This window comes from Zeugodacus cucurbitae, chromosome 5, assembly GCF_028554725.1.
Source record: "Zeugodacus cucurbitae isolate PBARC_wt_2022May chromosome 5, idZeuCucr1.2, whole genome shotgun sequence".
NCBI classification, from domain to species: Eukaryota; Metazoa; Arthropoda; class Insecta; order Diptera; family Tephritidae; genus Zeugodacus; species Zeugodacus cucurbitae.
The window spans coordinates 184,017-205,920 of NC_071670.1; the positions used below are offsets into that span (position 1 = coordinate 184,017).

The following is a 21,904-nucleotide window of genomic DNA, read 5'->3' on the forward strand; positions in this document are numbered from 1 at the left end:
TTCGTTCTGTGTGTCTGTATCTGGGTGGGTAAGTGAGATCGACACGTAATGTGTGTGCAAAGCGGCTTAAAGCTACGCTCAAAGTGAGAGCATAAAGGTATAGGCTACAGTGCATATACACAAGTAACTACGTCACTAGAGACTACGTTAAATATATGCTCAATATAGTTTTATAAACAAAATAAAAAGTCGGAAAATTGTTTGCCACATTTTTATGTACTTTATTAATTTAAAATAATTACACATTATAAATTGAAGGTAATGTTTTTAGTTATATTAGAGAACTCGTTACAATACTTTCTATTAAATACTTGAAGAATGTTGGCCAAAAGTACAATAGTTACGTACATAGGTAGTAGATAAGTAATTGTGCTCATATTGAGATTTATGCTTTAGCTTGTATAATTTTTAATGTAACTCTCTTGAGATGCATTGTCAGTTAAAAGGTAGTGCCGAAAATAAAAATATAAGTATCGTAAATTTGGGTTTGGCAAAGCATTCATATTTTATGCACACCTACATACATCGTCGATTTTGCACTCTATAGTTAGCTGTTACCGTACATCTAAAATTGTAGGTTTTGATAGCTGCTTCTGGATTTGCACATATATTTTTTTTTATTACTATGATGTTAATATTTATATCTAAAGTTTCGTATACGGATTTTCATTTCAATAAAAGATTGTTACACTTAATCAAATTATATATATAGATGCCTACATATTATAGTATGCAATATTACGTATACATTATTGTTAATTGCGTATACACATTACGGAGCAAAAATGAACATTTCAAAATAAAGTGTTATGCTTTTAAAGCTCGTAATTAAACAACTTCTAGGGAAATGAACTTGAAATGATATTGATTAGGAAATTGAAAATTATGTTGTAATCAAAAGGATAAAAAAATATATAATTTTATATGATTTGTGTGTATAGTAGAAATATTGAATATTTTAATGAAAATTAACTACAGTTAATTTTAAGATTTTGACAAAACATATATCGTTTTCATTTTATTATTAAAAATATGTTTCTTAATATATTTCACAAGTGAATTTTAATGTTCACTTTTGCTCGTATACATGTGAATTGTGGTATGTTAAACCGCCTCAAGGACTAAGGTCCTGATGTAGAGTATGGTCATACCCCCCCATACTGTTATCGTACTGCTGCTGATCGTACCCGCCTGATCCCATTGGGTAGCCCATAGAATCCTGTGGAGGTGCTGGTGACATCATAGGTGTAGTGGTGCCACTTGGCGGGCCAGCCATTGAATATGGCGAAGCACCAGCTGCCTTCTTAGCAGCATATAAATTGGCCTCTTCCTGTGCCTTGCCTATGTTCTTTTTGTATCGAATGCGTTTATTACCGAACCAATTGGAAACTTGGGAAACCTTAAAGGATGTTATTTTTTTCATAACAATTTAAGTACAAATATGGCATTATAAACTCACTGTTATTCCACACTTTCTCGCCAACTCCTCTTTTGCTTCCTCAGATGGATATGGGTTGCTCAAGTGACTATAGAAATACTCATTGAGAATTTCGGAAGCTTGCTTGCTAAAATTGCGACGCTTACGTCTAGCGTCTAGGAATCGAGATCGTAGTATCATTACAGCTTCACACGTCGATTGTTTCAACTGCATTTGTATAGAGCTGAATTTTTTGTGAATGATTTGAACCATTCGTTCAATTTCTTTAGGTGTAATTGGCCTGAAAATAGGGAATACTCCGTAACAATTTTTTATATTCATACAATAATCACTTACCTGGTCCTACTTTGCTCTCGTAGTAAGTTCATAACATGTGTGGTGAATTCATTGCACGCTTGCTCATATTTCTCCAACTCTTGATGATATATCTGACGAATCTGCGCCAGCTTTGCTCGATAATCTGAATGCTCAATTGCGTTGTCCGCACCATCGATCGACAAAGACGATCCTATTTTCCAAATATTTAGTGTATAGCAAACTATATATGTATGTTATTGAATATACCTTGACTTGCCGCTGCCGCAGAAGCAGCCGCTGCACCGCCTCCACCTTTTTCTGGTCCGGCAACACCTTCAGCGATAAGCATATTATCTAAACGCATTAACTGTGGATCTGGTGGCTCTTCCTCTTGCGTATTGCGAATGGAGAGGACTACATAGGGAAACATTTTGAATTATTAAATAATAAACTATAGGTATTTATTTATAAATTTAATAAGTACATTTTTATAATGTTTAACTAAGTATCAAAAACAAATTATTGATATTTCACTCAGATTAATAAATGTTTGTCATGTTTACAGCTTTAGCTCAAAAAATTATCCTTTAGCGAAAAGTATTTTGAAACTGTTAAACTCAGCCAAACACAATTCTCATTACACTTAGGCTATATGTATATTGTATAGTTGTTATACAACTCAAGTTAAATTTTTTAGAGTAGAAACAGAGACAAAAACATGAAAAAAGAACAAATAGCCTAATGAGAGAGTATATCATCTGGAAACAATTTTGTTTTGTTTTTTGCTTTATATATATTACCTCTGTACAAAAATTACTATGCAATTCACAAATTGCATTTGAACAATTACTCCAGAGGCTCGATTTTAATATTAAACAAAAAATTATCATTTTAGCGAAAAGTATTTTGAAACTGTTAAACTCAGCCAAACACAATTCTCATTACACTTAGGCTATATGTATATTGTATAGTTGTAATACAACTCAACTTAAATTTTTTAGAGTAGAAACAGAGACAAAAAACATGAAACAAGAACAAATAGCCTAATGAGAGAGTATATAATCTGGAAACAATTTTGTTTTGTTTTTTGCTTTATATATATTACCTCTGTACAAAAATTACTATGCAATTCACAAATTGCATTTGAACAATTACTCCAGAGGCTCGATTTTAATATTAATTCAAACCTTGAATTCCAGAAATGCGCATAAAATATAAATAATTTTGTTTCGTTTCTTCGAAATAAAAATAAACAAAATAAGAATTCAATGCTACAGATGTTGCCAACATTTCATTCATAGCTAGTAACAAGGTGCGCATAAGGCAACATCCTCTACCATTATATCGTTTACATAGCCCACACCCAAATCATTTTATCTAAAACTTGTGCGAAATAGCCCGCCAACATTGAGAATGAACATCCGCAAAAGCAAAAATACGCTTACTATCCATATTCAAGGGATGAACAAAGCATTGTCTAGAAAAAGACGCACAGACAAGAAATACAAACGTATCATAACCCCAACCATCGGCACGTACGGCACGCAGGAATGGTCCCTGAGCTCGCAAAGTAGTTGTGTGCCAATTTAAGATTAGATTAAAAAACTTTAGCATTCGTTTTCTTACGGTATCCTTTTGTGTGCTACTATAGATTCGCATTACCATGCCTGTGTTTTCGAATGTTACATATTTATACTATATAGCAAAGGATGCACAGGCAATGAAGCACACGCTATAAGTTACCAAAAATACTTAAATGCTGTGTAGAAAATATGCTATAATTGGCCAGGAAAAATTTAGACCGAAAGTCATTCTACAGAATTTAAAGTAATACAACTTTAAATACGGATAATTTTTATAATATTCATTTAACCAAACCAACCGCAATTTATTGGATTCTTCAATTGAGTAGAGCATATTATTAATAACAAACATACCAATAAGCGCTCATTCGTACAATCGTAATTGTAGAGCATTATATACATACATACATGCATTCATATAACAAATAAACAAATGAGGTATATAGTTTATTCGCATATTCAGGTGATATTTTAAGCAACTTTATGGGAAAGCATTGTCGCGTTAATATAAATTCAGTCACAGCGAGAAGGCGCGACAATATTTAACATTACATGCTATTTACATATGTCTCTTGAAACTGTTCGAAGGCAGTAGGCATTGAATATTAAACCGGATCGATGCTGCAGAGTCGCGATTGTGAACTTTAGTTTGAACGATACAAGCAGAGAAGTAATGAATAAACATTTAAAACAACTTCTTGATTTGAACATCACTACACATTTAAGTAATTGCAGGATGCAGAGACAAAGATTCGTATTCGCACACTTTTCTTTTAAATTCTTCATTAAACAGTTAAAAGATGTAAAGGGTTGACAACCAAAGGTGTGGTGAAAGCAGTAAAGCTGAGCACTTGGCATTAGTTCAGAATAGAAGACTATTCACTATAAATGAGGAGTGTGAGGGAGTACATTTAAATGGTATAGAAACTGAGACATTTATTTAATAATAATATTCTAATTTATATGCTTTGAACAGTTTTGTGTGATCCAAAATTTACTTTTGAAATGAATCTAACAATATTTTTACTTTTGCTAGTTAATTTTAATAAGTATACATTTTATTGTTAAAAAAATTTCGAAAAATGGATTAATATATTAAAAACAAACAACAACGCATACATCCACACAATTTAATTACACGGTAAACATACTCTCTTTATAGTGTATATTTTATCGGTTAATTTTCATGAACCACCAAAACTTGTACTATATCTTTGTTATAACCTGCTGCTTTAACTTTTGCTCTTAAATTCGGTTTAGTAATACCTATGTACGTAAGAAAATTGTCAATTGTGATTCCTACGACAGTGCGGTTGACCCATTCAAAACACATGTTACATTTTCAATAAAGTCTCATAAGCTCTCATTTCGCCAATGAAAATATGAATAATAGGGGTTGTAGCATGAAGATTTAAATACTCTATAGAATATTACAATGTGGGACGTTCGGAACGTGCTTTGCATTTTATGAACACATGCAACAAAGCAAATATGTTTTGTTTTGTGCAAGCACCAAATTGTAGTAGGCAACTATGTAGATTAATGAAAACCAACAAACAATTATTGTTTATGCTGATATCAGTCTCAGAAATTTTAATTATAACTTACAAATTATAAAAGACAAAACAATTGATAAAAATAAATTTTCACTTACCGGTTTTCTCCTTAATCTCACACAGTACTGAAAATAAAGCCGGCTTCATACGATGACAGTTTAAAGTGTGTTTTCTTGCCTGCGCTTCATCCAACGATTGCTCGGAAATACTCATGATCTGCTGCAGAATTTCACCAATATCTTTCTGTTTACGAACTTCATTTTCATTACCAGTATTTTGACCATCATCCTGGCCTGGCATTCCATAGGCTTGCGGAGCCATCATACCGCCCGTATGAGCCATCATACGATTGGGATCTTCCATATTGTATCCCGCCGCAATGCTTAAATGCCGTATCTAAATATCGCAAAAATACACTAAACTTTAAATACTGTCTCAATCATATAACGTTTGTTCAAATAACGTAGTGCATGTATATTTACTTATGTATGTAAATGTATATTTAAATTATTTGCGAAAATAACGTTATTGAATATTCTTACTAGAAGGAAAGCAAAGCGCGTACGTTGCACTGTCAACGAGTCTCAATTGTAAACTAAAGTCAAAACCGATTATTGGGCAACATCCAAGCTAACAAAATAGATACATATGTTATTCACATGCCTGCTCTCTCGATGCTCAGCTCTCAGCTCAATGCTGTTGATATATACTCTTAAAATTAAATGAATCAGATGCGCCACAATTGCTTGGCTACTCTCATCTCCTGACAAAAAAACGTAATCAGATGAACAAAAGATTTTACATTATGTTTATGAGTATCTAATTGTTTTAATTTCAAGGATACAACACATGACGGTAGTTTTCGTTATAGCTACTTGAAACACAGCGTTGATAGAAGGACACTAGTTGCCCTCTCTTAATAAATATAACCGTTCTGTCCCTAAAACGATAATTACTTATTGTTTGTAAGGGAACTTTGCCTGTGGTCTATAGTATTTTACATTAAAGGACACATGTTTAAATCATGATAACTTCGAAATGATATATTTTTTATGTTAGTCCATTCTTAGTGTTTTTCGTTTGCGATACAGTAACGGGCAAAATAATATCATTATACCATGAACAAAATATATCATATTTATTTATTAAAAAACAGCACATAATTTTGTATCTAGTCATAAACTTCTTTATTTTCTATCAGCTGATTTCTATAGACAGAAGGAGACAACAAAATAGGACTTCTTAATTTGTGTATATTAATTAACATCGAATCATTAATATTAATATTAATATAGCGTTAAGCTTTCCAGAGGCATGAGGTAGAGTTCATTGATGAAAACATTTATATGTACAATGGAACTTCTCTAACTCGAATCACAATAATGCACAAAAAAACTTCGAGTTAGAGAGACTTTGAGTTATAGAATTTTCATTAAAACATACAATTTTTCAAAAACTGTTAAATGTAGGTTCATACCCAGCTTTATTTATTTACTTCGCATAAAGCTTTATGTATATAGGTTAAACATGTATTCTGTAATTTTGTTTGTTACAGTTTGCAATTGTTTGGCTCATGACGTCTGTACCCTATGACTTAGTTATATGACTTTGCATTCCTTAAATGTAAAATCATATGTTTTATTTGCCTCCATACGATATATAGGAACTCTTTTCAAATTCTGCCTCGATAGTAAAATTTTAAAATTTGTATTTTATATATATATGGAAGGAAATTTGCATGGAATTTGATTTCTAACCGCTGTTGCCAATTCAAAAGATCGAGTTATGGAGATCTTCGAGTTATAGAAGTTCAAGTTATGGAAGTTCCACTGTTTATACTTAATCTTCACCTTTGATTTTATTATACTCAATTTTTGTAGAACAATGCGAACCATCTAGATCCTACTCTTGCCCTCCCATGTTGGTAATTAAACTTCCTATGGACTTACAGCATTTAAATTTGACTTATGTAACCATATACGAACAGTGATTTTTATTGGTAAGGTATAATTTCCTCCACCTCTAGAACAATAACAAATTAGGTTGAGGAATTGGAACGAATTATGTTAGGTGTACACTGATTTGCCAGGTAGAACATTTGCCATTATTATCTATGTCATTTCTCACATTTGTACAAATAAAATTGAGGTATTAACTTTACTATCCTTTATATATTATGATAAATACGCTATTTTATTTACGTTGCAAAACCTTTCATTTCACAAAGAATCAGCAACAGTTGATACATTAAATTATATTGATAACAAGGCTGTTCAAATTGGGAACCTTAAATTTTGTATTACATGTATCCTTCTAAGTCTAAAATAAGAAAATGCGATTCTCCACACATTTAAAATGTTATTTAAATTGGGTGTGGTTTATCCAAAATGTTTGGAAACATTTCTTTCATAAAATTCGAGTTCATACAAAAGCCGTCGGTTGAGTAAAGGTGGTAATTGTTGAAGCTTAGATTAAGGAAAAGTTTTGGATTTGTGATTCGCCGATACTCCATAACAACAATTTATGTACGTTTTAGCTCTTCGTCACACACTCAGTGACTTTTTATATATCATTTAGAAAAACTTAAAGTCAAAATGGTCTGTGAAATTTTAATATATTAGAGGTAACCTGCGCAATCCACTCTATCCATTTGGAATACACATTTACTTACGTATATACATATGCAATGTGTATTCATTTTTAATATATATACTTATTATATTTCAATTGTTTTACTTACATTTATAGGAATTGTGTGAAATCAGAATGATGGAAAACTGAAAATTGGAAATTGTAGGCTATTTAAAAAGGTGAAATAGTATAAAAACTAAATATTTTAAGTAGATGAATTATACTATGTACACAAACAAGTGCATTTGTAACCGCTGAAGAAAATAGATAGAGAAAAATCATACGAAACGAGGGGAGGAAAACGCGAAAACTATGTCCGAAAACGTTTGTTGTTTCACTTCTTTTCTTATAGTATTAACACTAAACTTATATAGAACCACAGATTTTTTTGTTTTTATAACTTTTGAAACTATTCTGGTTTGGTAAAGTTTACCCAAAATAATTTTTACTAACCAGATATTATCAATAAAATTTTAACCACACGACAAAGCAGAAATAGCAGAGCAGCAATTGGAAATCGTCTCAAAGTATTGCCAGCTTCAATGTTGTTAATGTTGTCAGAATAAAATCCATACAATTTGGTGATGCCACATCAAAACTTGAAAGTATAAAAAAAATCTATTACATTTAAAAGTACCTAAAACTCACCTTGCAAGTATTACTGTACCACCTACCTCCCGTGCGAAAACCTTTTTCCAAATGTATTTCTTATTAAATAATAATACAAAATATTAGCTTTGTTAAATACACCTGTTTTCCTATTCATTAAAAGAATAATTTATTTTTAATATATTTTATGAAGTTGGACATGCTTTATTGCCCAAACCTGTCGCATGAAACATATTTTATACAATCTTTATATCTTAAAATCAACTATATTATATTTTAATATTTACTTATATTGTTACAATCTCAATGCAATTACATGTTCTTGCCATCTAATTAGTCTACTTACAACTTTAAATAATGTAATGTTTCACAAAAATGTAATTAATTCTATTCATTAGCTTCTATGAAATATCAGGCTAAGCCGAAAATCCCGAAGTTGTCAAGTCACCATTGGTGTCTAGTGGTCCATGATTTATTGAATTCATTGAAAAGAACAAACCGGAGCGAACTTATAGTTAACTGTTTGCTCAGAAAAATTCCTGAAAACGGGTTGAAGAATATTTCTGTACTAATACAATAACTGTATTTGTATATTAACTCATAATCTATTTTAGCTCAGACTTGGAGAAAAGTAAATATTATTTTAAGTATCTGTTGTGTCCATCAACAAAGGCCCACAGATTTTTAAATATATATAGTTTAAACTTTCTTTGCCCTTTGTTTCATAGTCAAGGTTACGTACACAAGTTTCCAGAGTTCATAAGGGATATCGTCTGTCCCGCATTTTGGTTATCACAATAGTAATATCGGATCAGCATCGCTAGATATTACCCGCACTATTATAAAACTGGAAATTGCTGAAGTTAACTGGAGTTTTAGGACTGGGGCATTGATAGAAATCTTCACTATGCAACTGTGTTTGCGTCATATTTGGTTCACTAGCACTGCGGTGAATTTTCGGCATTGCTCTTAACATAGTTTCCAACATGTTCAGTAGTGGTCGAAATAGTGGGCGGTCGTTTCGATCATATTTAATGCAATCCTCGGCCAGACGTTTCAAAGCCTGTGGGGCATCTGCACGCACTTTAGTCATATCAGGTCGTAGCAATCCCCTCCCAACCATAAACAAAATTTGGTCTTTGTTGTTGATATGACTATATGGTAAACATTCAGCTAATAGCTCGTATATAACAATACCAAAGGCATAAACATCCGATTGGAAAGAGTAAGGATTCTGTTCTTGCATGCGTATCACTTCCGGAGCCATCCATAAAATACTGCCAGTAGGTTGATTAGCTTGCTTTTCTCCAGACCAGCGCGTCTTTGCAGTGGCCAAACCGAAATCGCCTATCTTTACAGACAAATCTTCATGTAAAAATATATTGTTAGATTTTAGATCCCTAAAAACATTAAAAAATTATAGATGTAAATAAATTTCGAATAACTAAAAGCAGAATTATATATATACCTATGAATGATATTTTTTGCATGGAGATAATCCATTCCTTGCGCAACTTGTCTGCCGATGTCAATTAATGTGTTAAGTTTAAACTTGGTTTCATTTACGTGTATATGTTTATAAAGACTAGAACCTTCACACCATTGAGTTACAATTGCTAATGACGGTTTAGAGACACAACCCATAAACAAAAGTATATTGCAATGTCGCGTCTTTTTTAACATAGCGACTTCATTTTTAAATGCCTGCAGTTGAACAGGACTTGGAGTTTTCACATTCAGTGTTTTCACAGCCACAGGACCATGCCAATGAGCTTTATACACTGTTCCAAAAGATCCAGAACCAATTCTTGGCCCAATCAATATTTCCTCCGCTTGAATATTCTAAAATGTAAAGAACTGTGCGATTAAATTTACTATTTACATTTGAATTTTAAAAAATCCTACCCAATTTTCTTCAGAACCTTTTCCGTCACGGGGCGACAATAGATTTTTATTGCTTTCGTCCGCAGACCGAGCTCTTTGTCGCTTTATTGTTTTCAACGTGCCGGTGGGTGAGGCCTGTGTTGAGTTAGGATGATCGCTGCCTGGATGCTGTAATTAAATTATTATATTAATATTGACATTTACATTTTTATTACTGCAGGGGTAACCTGTAGAGGAACATGGTTCTGCACTAAACAACGTTGTGCTTCTGTTAATGGTCGATTTATACAAACATTCGGAGCCGAGTTTGAGCGATCTTGTTGACTAATTGTGCGAGGGTGTCTTCCTTGACTTAATACTGCATTCCTCCCTGGATGTAATATTCCAACAAAATTTTCGGGGTTTTGCGCCAAAAGTCGTTGATAATACGAAATATCCATAGGAAATTGTTGACAAAGTGTAGGTACTTTATCAGAGCATCTTTGATGGAACCGAAAATTGCACTGGCTGCAGTAAAAACCACTAAACAGCAAACGACGACAGCCCTCACAAAAAGCCAATGAAAAAAATGTCTTTCTTATAAACTGGTGGGATATATGAGTCATTATTGGACATTTATCCAACAATCGTACATAAATTTCTTCCACCATAAGTGAGCTAATATCAGTGTCCCATGGAATAATACTACGCCCACTATCGGTTGCAGAAACTTCACACATATCTGGCTTAAGTTGTCGTAATTTAAGCGCTTTCATAAGGGCATCACGTAATCGGACACCTGGTACAACTTCAACAGATGTTCGCTGTTGATTAGGCAAATGAGCTCGCAGCAGCACTTTTGGTGGCCGAGTCAAAGTACTGCATCGACTTCCGTTATTACTGTTTGCCGCATAAGAATCCGTCTAAATATTAAAAAAATATACTCAAATGAAATCAAATCTATCACATTGCAAACGCCATTCATAGACTTACCATATCAATTGATGCTAAATGTGTATGTTGATGATTCTGATATTGAGGTTGGTGATTACTAAATTCATGCTGGCTTTTTTGTTGATCAATTTTGTTTGCTTCTTCTTCCTGGCTACTAAGTTGCTCGATAAGTTCATGTTCCTTTACATATAAGTCATGAAGTTTTGAAGTAAGTTCTTGATATTCTGTTATGTACATTGGTGGCGGTTCTTGTAAATTTGCAAATTTTGCATTAAGGGCATCTATATTTTCACGTGTAACATGTATTACAGATTGAACATTTTGGAGCTCATCGGCGAGAGGATCGAATAAATCCCCACTGTCGTCGGTAGAAGAAGTGCTAGACATATTGTCGTTCAGAATTTTAAAAATACCTTTTTGTGTTCACGCTAGAACTAATAAGAACACGACACTTCAATTCGATTATTCGATTGTAGTTATTGGTATGTAGTTTTAATTTTTAACTTTCACATCTACCCAACAAGGCAAATTCATGTTCCACAGTACTGCAAACCAAAAATAATTGTGGTAATTAAATAATGTTTGTGTTTTGAGTATATATTAATTTATTATAATTTAAATGTTACCCAGCTTCTAAATGTTTTAATTCATCTTAAATGAAAACTAAAAAAAGTTTATGATCTTATTTTTTTAGTAATACAAATTCGCAAATAAGCCGGATTGTACTAAGAACTTGACAGGGTTGCAATAAATTACTTTTTTTTATAAAAACTAATATTTTTAGGAACTTGCGTTGTCACGTAAGGTGAGATAATTTATTTATGGATAATGATAAAGAGATTCCTTACCACATTTGCCAATCACGGGTGTGTGTGGGTTTATTCTAATTCCATCTATAAGTCAGCTGTTTTATTTTCTCTTAGATATGTATGATCAAGTTTACTTATACGAGTTATTTTTGTTGTTTTTCAAAGATTTTAGTTACTTTATATATTTCTACTTGGCGTTAAGTTCTTCGTAACTTCTAAATATTTTGAGTCAAATTAGGAATTTAAGTTACTGATCTTAGTACTTTGTTAAGTAGTTATTAAATGAAGATAATCATTCATAACTTGTATATGCTTATGTAGCTTTGAGCCTAATTGGCCTAATAGCACCAAACCAAATCGTTTAACTTATCAGAAATTCTTTGAAAACGCTCTAAATAAAATGCTTTAATCACTGCTTTACACTATTTAAAAGCATTATAATTAAATATTGTTGAATTATTTTTTCTTCTGATGGTATTGTGTGACATTGAATTTCCTCAAATATGTAACTCAACTTTGTTGTTGCTGTTGAAAATGCAGACTGCAAGGATACGACGAACAGGGTTGCTTATCTCGTATTTTCGCCTAACAGTAGAAGCAACGAATTATTTGCATATCACATTTACTCTACTATTATTTTTCTTATAGTAGTAGCAACATTCTTTAAAACGTTTATCGTTTTATTTAAAAGAAAAATAATAGTTAAATTATTTTAATTCTGTCTATATTATACTATAAGATAAAAATTAAGTTGGTAGCGCAATGAAATTTCCCGCTAAGTTCGACAGTACACTAATAGCGTCGTTCATATCTTCCGTGTTTTTGCATCTACAGTCCATTGGATTTCGAAAATACGTTATCAATCGCGAGTGAGTAAATTTAAAGTTATAAAAATATTGTGGTATAATGTGTTAATAAATCATTGTACACTATATATTTAAAAATACATGCTAACGGAAATGTTTGACGGTAAGAACAAATATTAGCGAACTGATAACCTCAAATATTTGGTCCGAAATTTTAGGCTTAGCTTGAATCCAATATTATATGTATAGACCATTGAATATGGATAAGCCAAGGATAAATTACGTGTTAATTTTTATAAGCTATATATAAGCATTACATATTTATTTAATATATAGATATATACAAAGCCCTAAGATTTCATATATCTTCTAGAAACATTTTTACGAAGTCTAAACCTAGTGGCAGCACTAAAATTTAGAGCTTTGCTGAATATCTTCTTATTCCGCTGAATTCGTGGTTGTCGCGTTTTGTACATAATTTTTTTCGTCGTCAAACGTTTATGGTGTTTTATCGCGAGTTATGGAAATTAAAAGATTTTTTAATAAAAGTTGTTGAATAGGAATTGTATAGTGTGTGAGAAAAACTGCAAATCATAATGGATGAAGGTAAGAAGAATAATCTCTATATTGGAGTTGCCCCTGATTGGAAGAGTTGAGCAACTTCTACTAGTGATCGGCATATGTGCAATTTAAATTGTGCCCATCATTTGTTATAATTTTAGTATGTTTTGTAGAATATCAGCAGCAAACTTCGGCGGCGAAGAAAATTGGTAAACAGCATAATACTCTACCGCTATGGGGAAATGAAGCGACCATGAACCTTAATCCCCTTATTCTTGCGAACATACAGGGCTCTAGCTATTTCAAAGGTACGTCCCGAAAGGTACAGTAGCGAAATACTTCAGTTTTGTGTTTTATGTGTTTTTATAACATATTTATTATATCGATAATTACAGTTCATCTATTCAAACTTAAAACTTATCATGAAGTTGTAGACGAGATTTATTACCAAGTAAAACACATGGAGCCCTGGGAACGAGGATCACGAAAAACGTCTGGACAAACTGGCATGTGTGGCGGAGTGAGTTTATGAAATGTAGTATTTCGTTTTATATATACACACTGCCTGCAAAAATTCAAAAAGCAGCAGTTAAGGAGTATTTATTTGCATGCTTAATGGCTTTTATCACTTTTTTAGGTGCGAGGAGTGGGCGCTGGCGGCATAGTATCAACGGCTTACTGTTTATTGTATAAATTGTACACACTTAGGCTGACAAGAAAGCAGGTTAACGGACTTCTAAACCACACAGATTCACCCTATATAAGGGCTCTAGGTAGGTGGTAAGTCAATAGGTGTTAACAGCACCGTCATCACAATATCCAGATATATCAGATCAATCCAGTTCTGCTTTCGGAGGTATTATGCAAATGTAACATTTTTGGAGAAAATTTTGTGTACATCAAACAATTAAAACCATTATTTATTTTCAGGTTTTATGTACCTTAGATATACTCAACCGCCAGCTGATCTGTACGATTGGTATGAAGATTATTTTCAAGATGAAGAGGAAATAGATGTAAAGGCTGGCGGTGGGCAGGTGAGTCGAGTGTATGAGTCAAAAAGTTCAAATACATTAATTTTATATTAGTTCAATAACATAACATAACGTATTTTTTTTTATTTATCTCACGTAATACAGACTATAACTATCGGGCAAATGGTGTACCAATTTCTGACCAAGCTCGATTGGTTTTCTACATTATTTCCCCGTATACCTGTCCCTATACAAAAGCAAATAGAAAAAAAGTTGGAGGAATATTGTCGCAAGAATAATATAAGTCAGCAGCAATTGAGTTCAGCTAGAAATTCGACATCCAATAGTGCAGGCGCAAATTATGAATATGATGACGTAGCTTATGATCGCAGAAGTGGTGGTGCAGGTAGCAGTCGGAGCAGACTTCCCGCAGCGGGTAGTGGAAATTATCGTGATGAACACGATGACCGGGATAACTACTCTAACAGAAGACGTGAAGAGTCACCTTCAAATACATACCACAGCAGCAGGGATCGTGATCACTACCGAGAGAAGCACAAGAAGAAACATAAGCGCAAGCAGCATTCTAGAAGTAGAAGTCGTAGTCGAAGTCGGAGTCGAACTGAGCGGAAAAAAGATTTGGAGTGTGATAGGGACCGCGAACGTGAACGTGAACGAAATAGACCTAAGGAGAGAGATTACGAACGTCGTGGTCGTGACTATGAGGACCGTCGATATCGATAAAATATTTATTAAAGCATATATGTAACAATAAACACAGGCACAAAGGAAACCCGGAATAAAAAAGAAGTGGGAAATAATATGATTTTCCTATACCCTATAGCCCGAAAAACATTGCATATAACATTTCCATTTTATAAGCCATTGTTGAACTCAGGACGTCTGTTGTCTTATACTTTCTTTATATTGCATACAGCAAAAATATATGTTGGTTTAAATGTTACAATAGTTACTGAAATTGTTTTGCTTAATACTAAAGATGATTTAATAAATACGTAAATAGCCCGATGAGGTAAATGCAATCATGTATGAAGATACTGCGTTTTAATAATATATTTGAATCGGGATTATATAAATATTTGGTACATTTCGTATCGATATTACGATATGTCACAATTATTGACTATAATTATTGGTTTTTAGTTATACATATGTCAGTGCCACAGTTGGCCATAACAAAATACAATTACCTATACGGAACTTGTCGAACAATGTTTGTACAATAATGCCTTCAATTGAAGAAATATGACGCGCATTATACATAGTTTCATTGCTCCAATGTATTAGTTGAGTAAATGTAAAATATTATATATTTACATTATCTTATTCCTATATACATATATTTTTTTATTCTTATTTTATGTGGAAATTCACTTAACATACATACATACATACATACAAAAACACACACAAAACATTTGGAAAATTACCTAAGAGCATAACGTATTATAAATCTAAATAACATATTATAAATAATATGAACATCAGTAATTCTCTAGCATTTGACGTCTATCTATTATTTATTTTCAGTTCAAGTTGATGAATCACCGTTTACCGAATCCGATTTACTTAACAAGGTGTGGATAGAAGCAAGTACGTACAAATGTGTTACATATACAGATTATGTTTAATTTTAATTAAAATACAAATTTCACGAAATTATACAAATTTTTTCTATTACTTATACTTACGTATTTCGAGTTAATCCATACACATGCGATGGCGCTAAAATTGTATTGTATTTATTAATTGTATTATTGTTAAATGATCGTTGTTTGGCTACCTTCTCAATTAACTCTCTCAACAGTTTTTATGCATAATTTACAAATATCTTATATACCCCTATATATTTTTTATGAGATACATACTTTATTTTCTTTTTAATATTAAATATTAATTGGTAAACGGAAATTGCATCAGAACACTTCTGTAAGATCACTTCTGTAATATTAGCATAAATGTTGTATGTATGTACATTCTATGATATTAGTGAACAAAGTTAGATTGCATGCATGTGCATGTCATATAATGTATTACATTACATACATATGTATGCTTTCTATAAATTCAGCTGCCGACAAAGGTGTGATTCCATGTGATAAGCGCGTAGAGGAACGCGCAAACAATATTGGGAGCGTTTTGTTTGACGATGTGTTTACACAGCTCGGATAATTCTATTTATTTGTTTTTAAAATACTATATTTAAAGAAATGTTATACATATGTTCATATTTATGTATACCAGCGTATTATATGCATATGTATATAAAAGGGTTAGGCCAGACTTTAAAGTTAATTTTTTTCCTGCATCAATCGGTTTTCTTTAGTTTTCGCAAGGGTGCTTGGTAAAAATATAAATGGTATTCGGAGCCGATATCACAGAAATAAATTGTAATCGTACACACATTTTTGCATATGGATCAACACCGTACCAGATTTCCCATAAGAGCATACGCCTTATGTTGCGTACGTTATAAATGATTCCTCTGTAACCCCTTCACTCATTTATGTACATACATACTACATACATAATAGAATTGTTAAGGGTTTTAAAGTGATTGCCTCTTCTTTGTAAGTGCGAAAAATGATGTGTCAGTCGCACCTATGCATTATATTTTGTAACAAGATGTTATTTTTTTGAAGCACAATTAAATGCGCATCACTTGTTTTCTGAGGTTGCGAAATTACGACTATGATCCCTTCCTCAATTGAATACCTATACCTATCTGTATGTACATATACCCGTTGGTTTGTACGCTGAAGAAAGACGTCTTACAGAAGATCGAAGGATAGGATTGTAGAAATTGTTATATTTGGTATGCAAAATTTGCATTTGTGTGCGAAACTGTGTAATGATACTTTCTCTCACCCTATACATATACGTCTGTTTATAGTACATATGTACATACATGTACAGAAAGTGTTTGCATGGAATCTTACGTATACCCTTTAGTTTTCTAAAGTTTCATTTTCGAATTGAAAATTGTCTCCTGCAAAAATTGCAATATCATATTTTATATAAGCGGTTGTCGCTTGAGTGGTTCATGTTCCCTCAAGTGGTATGTAAAGCATCGCATACAAGCACGATCAGTTTTTAATATCCGTGTGACATTTAAATATCCATCGCCCCGGTGATTTTAATTGCACTTCAATTATTTTGTTGAAATCTAGTAAAATAAATATGTAAGTACACAAGTGGTATTGGTGGTTATTTATTTTATTGTCACCTAACATTTGATGTGAATTCGCCAACAGCATCATTAACGATAGAACAGCGACATATATACATAAATGTCAGTATAAGTATGTTATCCTAAACTAACAAAGCGCTTTTGCGAGTAACCCTTGGCGAACTAAGCGGACAGTGGACGTGAACATATGTACCTACATACATATGTATGTATGTCTGCAAATGCGGTCAACTTTTTTGCAATATTCGTCTACTATTAACAAGAAAAACACAACATAGTTATGATCGATTGATCACTGAAAAGTAATATTACTTAAATCATAACTTACTATATATATTTTGAGGTTTAGTCGGTGACAAAATAAACCAAGAAAAACATTTGTGCTTGTTCATTGCACATACATATGTATGTATATTTCCCTATGCGAAGGCGCTAAATTTCAAGATTTTATGTGTCGGCTCATCGGCGTTCATCTGTTTTGCTGTGCAAACAGAGTCGGTCCAATATTGAACGACAAACAATTTTTAGGCTCAAGTTGTGTTGAATAATGTGTGATTGTGTTGGTATTTAATGACTTTAAGGTGGTTTTATCAGATATAGTGAACATTATAATATTTCTAACATTAGTGGCAAGCTAATGTCCTTAGTCCTTTTCAATTATCATTACACTATTTAAGATCTTTTAAAACAATTTCAATTATATAATTTCAGTACATAACCGCACGCAAATGTACAGATCATTAATCATAGGTGAGCCCATGCAACCGCAACCCATCCTATACTCATATAAAGTAAATTGTTGTGTGCGGTGGTTGTGTGGCCGCAGTTTTTATTTTATTACTGTACTTAGGTACTTTGCAGTTGAAATTCCACTCTTAGAATTCATATTGCAATGTGTCCAATATTTTGACATTTGTAGCGTTGACAGCGCGATAAACTGTCACATAATCGGGTTGACTTTAAAGCAATATACACATACAGAAATGAACGCAGCATGTAGAATTGGTTAAAGTACGTTTTTATCTGCCAACACAATCAGTGGGCGGTTAGCATAGCGGCATGCCAGAAAAAACAGTAAACCACACAATTAAAGCACATGCTCGTACATATGTATGTATGTATGTTGGACTGCATTATTACTGGAACGTGTTAGAATACAGTTCAGTTATTAATGACCAAAACAAAAGGATCGAGACCCCCGACGCAGCTGACGATGTCGCACATTAGTCAGAGATGCAGCCAACAGCCGGCGGCCCGTGGTATTTCCTTGCCACGCGTAGAGCACATTAACTTGTAGCCGATATGATCTTAGCAGTTAGATTATGTCGTTTGACCGGATGTTGACTATTGCAGCATGATGCAATTTTTTTATCACCTGACAAACTATATAGCACGACAATACGGTCTCGTGTGCAGTTTGAGTACACTATATACATACATACATATATATAAGTAGGTAAATAAGTGACGTTTACAGCGGTGGCACAGAAATGTTCCGAATATGTACAAACTTACGTATGTATATCTACAATCAACTTTAGTTGTATGGTTTTAGGACAAATCGGTTTAAGTACACGTGTTTGGTATACCTTCCATAAATATGAATGAATATTTAAAGCAAGTTAAGAAGGTGCGTGTACACAACAGTTCAAAATACAGAAGACCTATATATACCTTTGCGAAATCCACCAGATCAGCACACCACTGTAATATTCAAGAAGTTTTCGATAAGTCGTTGCGTTTCTTTTACTTCCAAATTACTTTATCCTATACCGTTTAGCACTTACCCATTCAAGTATGTAACTACATTTGTTGTGCTCCCTTTACGATTCGAAATGGTCAAATAGGAGACTAAACGTTTCCAATTATTCCTGTAAACAGACACGGCACATGCCGAATTGCCTATTCTTCCTAACGCACTCTCTGCTCTATGCTTGACCATATGGTAGCGAGGAAAATCCTTCGCTTCGGTTCATACATACATATGTACATATGTCCTGCACGGTTCAGCTGGTTGAAATTCATAAAATATGCAAGTTTCACGCTTCGTCGCAACTGCCGACACAATTTCCATTCAACATGCTGATGTTTTGGCAGTAAACAGTAGAATATTGTAGAAAGAGACCCAAATGTGTTGGTTCAACCTTTTTCGGGCACATTTATGCAATAAGTGTAAAAATATATGTATGTATATATTTATATGCAAATATCCAGATGCATATAATGAGTTTAAACTAGAAGAGAAGATAAGAGGTTTTGGAGGAGATTGTAGTTAGACGAACCAGTTGCATGAAAATGAGAAGAACCAGAATACCATACCAGCAAATTTCGAATGTAATGGAGGAAATTTTACAATGTTATTGATTATTTGTGAATTCTCTCAATGGGATCCTTCAAAGTGCGTACACATTAAATGCACATATATTTATGTACATACATACTCATTTTCTTATTTATAAGAGCCTAAGTAAGCTGACAGCCAATAAATGGTATACATTTTGTATTTCTTACATATCACCTGCTATTATAGCTATTACAGCCTTTACTGGGGTAACTGTGCTGTCTGCAGGATAATGCTAACGGCCGATCGTGATGCCCAACCAATCTACCGTCGCCCGCACCTACCTGTTAACGTTTTGATAAGAAATCAATAGGGAAAGACACGTTCAAACATATAACCGAAATATAATTGCAAGTATTTTGGACAAAGGAATAAGTAAAAGTGAGGCTCCTACTTATGTCTGTCTGTATACTTATGTATGTATATACTATAAAAGAACCTGGCGGCATGGGGTCCGCCAGTACAGGTGCATCAATAAAGAAATGTCTAGATCCGATCAATGTTAACTAAGTCACTCGTATATATGCGCGTCTATGTGTGAGGAATTGAATATTTACATAAAAGGCGCGCACGCGCGTATAATCTCAGTATGAGCCAGTATGCCTTGGATGGGCAGATGTTTTTAGTAGGTAGAAACTCCAATTGAAATAATGAATTGAAATATTCGAAGTTGTTGTGTTATTCTCAAACATGCAGTAATTTTCAAACGTACATATGTATGAATATGTGTGGAAGGACAAGGTAAACAGAAGTAAGCGTTGGTTATGTATTTGTTTCTTTGTTTGTGTCCTCAGATTCGCACTTGCATATTGTTAATTGGTATTTGCTTGCTTTTCATGCAGCAGGCAAATCAGCACGTGCTGTTGATCAACTTAATTTGCAGATCGTCCTTGGTGCCTGGTCGATTTCGGAGTATGCAAGTCATTTGTAACATTCTCTCTGAGAGAATGCGTCGAATTAGGCAAACTCGGGATTTCACGTTTGTATCTGCCACGCGAATTTTAGATACATACCAACATCAGATATAAAATAGCTGTGCATTAATGATGTGTTGCACATGTCCTCTCATTATTTGTGAATTCTTTGATTAGAGTTCCAAACTCTAAACATTGATTATATTGATGTATGTACATATATGTCACTTTATTCGAATGTTCGCAGAATAGTCATTGAGGCGGGCGATAACAATAGCTACATTAACGGACACACGCACTGTTTTAGCGCAGGCACTCATATCACACAAATCAACTCCTGAGGAACCCCTATTGATTATCGAATATGATTTTATGATTTGATTAAGCCCTATAAGCGGAATATATTCAGTATATCTAACGGTAGGAGCGCTGTTTAATTTAATTAATGACTTCATCAAAAATGTATAAAATGATCGAGCAATTAGTAAGAGGTTCTGAGTACTGTAAGTAAATTCACTCTAAAACGCTGGAATGTGCTGACAACGCTATGTGATGCATTTGATATGTCTCTTATTTTACCAATAAAAACTATCCTCTGGTGAAAATTATAAACCTTTCATACAATAGTACCTCGTGACGGGTTTTTTTCAAAATATTCACATATAGTTTCGGAATTTTCTATCTTCTGCTTTACTTCTTTCAAACTAGCTTTATCGCCTCAAAAGCCTCACGTCTCTTAGTATTTTTTCTGTTTTTACTTTACTGATCCATTGACAACTATATTTAGATACACTTGCATCAACTGTCACAACTACTATAAATTCTGCACTGTCCCTTGTTTTCCATTAAAATTAATATTTGCCACAGTATTTCCTAGAAGTAGGCACAGAAGATCCTCTCCTGGCGCAAAGATCACTCTTACATACATATTGCTAAGTTACATATTTCTAGATATTAATATTGATTTAGTATCTATGGCTAAACAGGGTAAGGCCCTGATTCCTATGATTTGAATTTATGTGCTCAACTGACTATACATACAATTTCCCCCTTCATTACGCATAATTTCCAAGTTGTAAACAAACAAGGACAGATTGATGAATTTTCTCATGTAAGGTTTAATTTTCCGGTTACGGGAAAGCGCCCACATCACCTTGACTGCCTAGACTGCTTTACTTGTTTCCTGTCCACGCTGTTTTGTTTATAGTTGGTCATCTACATATAAATATATATGTATGTATGTATATTTTCGCCAAGTCATGCATGAATAGTTGTAAAGAAAGTGACATGAAGCGAGACATGCAATCATTGTTTTCACGCGGATTTTGTAGTCACTGGTCAATTAAATGAACGCGCA

General features: G+C 33.4%; 3 protein-coding genes across 8 annotated transcripts; 1 reads left to right on the plus strand and 2 right to left on the minus strand.

The window, feature by feature from the left end:
• Positions 1 to 197: 197 nt before the first annotated feature.
• On the minus strand, positions 198 to 8,105 carry LOC105212726 (homeobox protein extradenticle). 3 transcript variants are annotated; one of them, XM_011184913.3, is made up of 7 exons: positions 7,959 to 8,074; positions 7,615 to 7,651; positions 4,973 to 5,270; positions 2,003 to 2,149; positions 1,775 to 1,946; positions 1,460 to 1,718; positions 198 to 1,399 (listed from the first exon to the last, which is right to left on the minus strand). In XM_011184913.3, the coding sequence occupies exons 3-7, from the start codon at positions 5,235 to 5,237 to the stop codon at positions 1,115 to 1,117; spliced, it is 1,128 nt and encodes a 375-aa protein (XP_011183215.1). In that variant the 5' UTR covers positions 5,238 to 5,270; positions 7,615 to 7,651; positions 7,959 to 8,074; the 3' UTR covers positions 198 to 1,114. The 3 variants fall into 3 exon arrangements, with proteins under 3 accessions (XP_011183215.1, XP_011183216.1, XP_011183217.1); XM_011184914.3 differs by lacking the exon at positions 7,615 to 7,651 and having other exon boundaries at positions 7,959 to 8,105; XM_011184915.3 differs by lacking the exons at positions 7,615 to 7,651; positions 7,959 to 8,074 and adding an exon at positions 5,417 to 5,555.
• A 590-nt stretch (positions 8,106 to 8,695) lies between these two features.
• Positions 8,696 to 12,234, minus strand: LOC105212725 (raf homolog serine/threonine-protein kinase Raf). Of its 2 annotated transcripts, none has more exons than XM_011184909.3 (6): positions 11,780 to 12,234; positions 10,971 to 11,476; positions 10,226 to 10,900; positions 10,020 to 10,166; positions 9,583 to 9,956; positions 8,696 to 9,514 (listed from the first exon to the last, which is right to left on the minus strand). In XM_011184909.3, the coding sequence occupies exons 2-6, from the start codon at positions 11,316 to 11,318 to the stop codon at positions 8,935 to 8,937; spliced, it is 2,124 nt and encodes a 707-aa protein (XP_011183211.1). In that variant the 5' UTR covers positions 11,319 to 11,476; positions 11,780 to 12,234; the 3' UTR covers positions 8,696 to 8,934. The 2 variants fall into 2 exon arrangements, with proteins under 2 accessions (XP_011183211.1, XP_011183212.1); XM_011184910.3 differs by lacking the exon at positions 11,780 to 12,234 and adding an exon at positions 11,558 to 11,702.
• A 755-nt stretch (positions 12,235 to 12,989) lies between these two features.
• On the plus strand, positions 12,990 to 15,124 carry Prpf38b_1 (pre-mRNA-splicing factor 38B). Of its 3 annotated transcripts, none has more exons than XM_011184906.3 (6): positions 12,990 to 13,152; positions 13,269 to 13,415; positions 13,503 to 13,627; positions 13,745 to 13,880; positions 14,038 to 14,144; positions 14,247 to 15,124. In XM_011184906.3, the coding sequence occupies exons 1-6, from the start codon at positions 13,143 to 13,145 to the stop codon at positions 14,823 to 14,825; spliced, it is 1,104 nt and encodes a 367-aa protein (XP_011183208.1). In that variant the 5' UTR covers positions 12,990 to 13,142; the 3' UTR covers positions 14,826 to 15,124. The 3 variants fall into 3 exon arrangements, with proteins under 3 accessions (XP_011183208.1, XP_011183209.1, XP_011183210.1); XM_011184907.3 differs by having other exon boundaries at positions 12,992 to 13,152; positions 13,281 to 13,415; XM_011184908.3 differs by lacking the exon at positions 12,990 to 13,152 and having other exon boundaries at positions 13,288 to 13,429.
• The last annotated feature ends 6,780 nt before the right edge of the window (positions 15,125 to 21,904 follow it).

Excerpts from the sequence above, each read along its gene's own strand:
- LOC105212725 (XM_011184909.3), bottom strand. The coding sequence starts at position 11,318 with ATGTCTAGCACTTCTTCTACCGACGACAGTGGGGATTTATTCGATCCT. Across the intron at positions 10,901-10,970 it reads ATTTAGCATCAATTGATATG|ACGGATTCTTATGCGGCAAA; the intron begins GTAAGTCTATGA and ends TTTAATATTTAG. Across the intron at positions 10,167-10,225 it reads AGAACCATGTTCCTCTACAG|CATCCAGGCAGCGATCATCC; the intron begins GTTACCCCTGCA and ends ATTTAATTACAG.
- Prpf38b_1 (XM_011184906.3), top strand. Across the intron at positions 13,628-13,744 it reads AAACTGGCATGTGTGGCGGA|GTGCGAGGAGTGGGCGCTGG; the intron begins GTGAGTTTATGA and ends TCACTTTTTTAG. Across the intron at positions 14,145-14,246 it reads TAAAGGCTGGCGGTGGGCAG|ACTATAACTATCGGGCAAAT; the intron begins GTGAGTCGAGTG and ends CACGTAATACAG.
- LOC105212726 (XM_011184914.3), bottom strand. The coding sequence starts at position 5,237 with ATGGAAGATCCCAATCGTATGATGGCTCATACGGGCGGTATGATGGCT. Across the intron at positions 2,150-4,972 it reads TGAGATTAAGGAGAAAACCG|TCCTCTCCATTCGCAATACG; the intron begins GTAAGTGAAAAT and ends TTCCCTATGTAG. Across the intron at positions 1,947-2,002 it reads TGCGGCAGCGGCAAGTCAAG|GATCGTCTTTGTCGATCGAT; the intron begins GTATATTCAATA and ends TTTGGAAAATAG.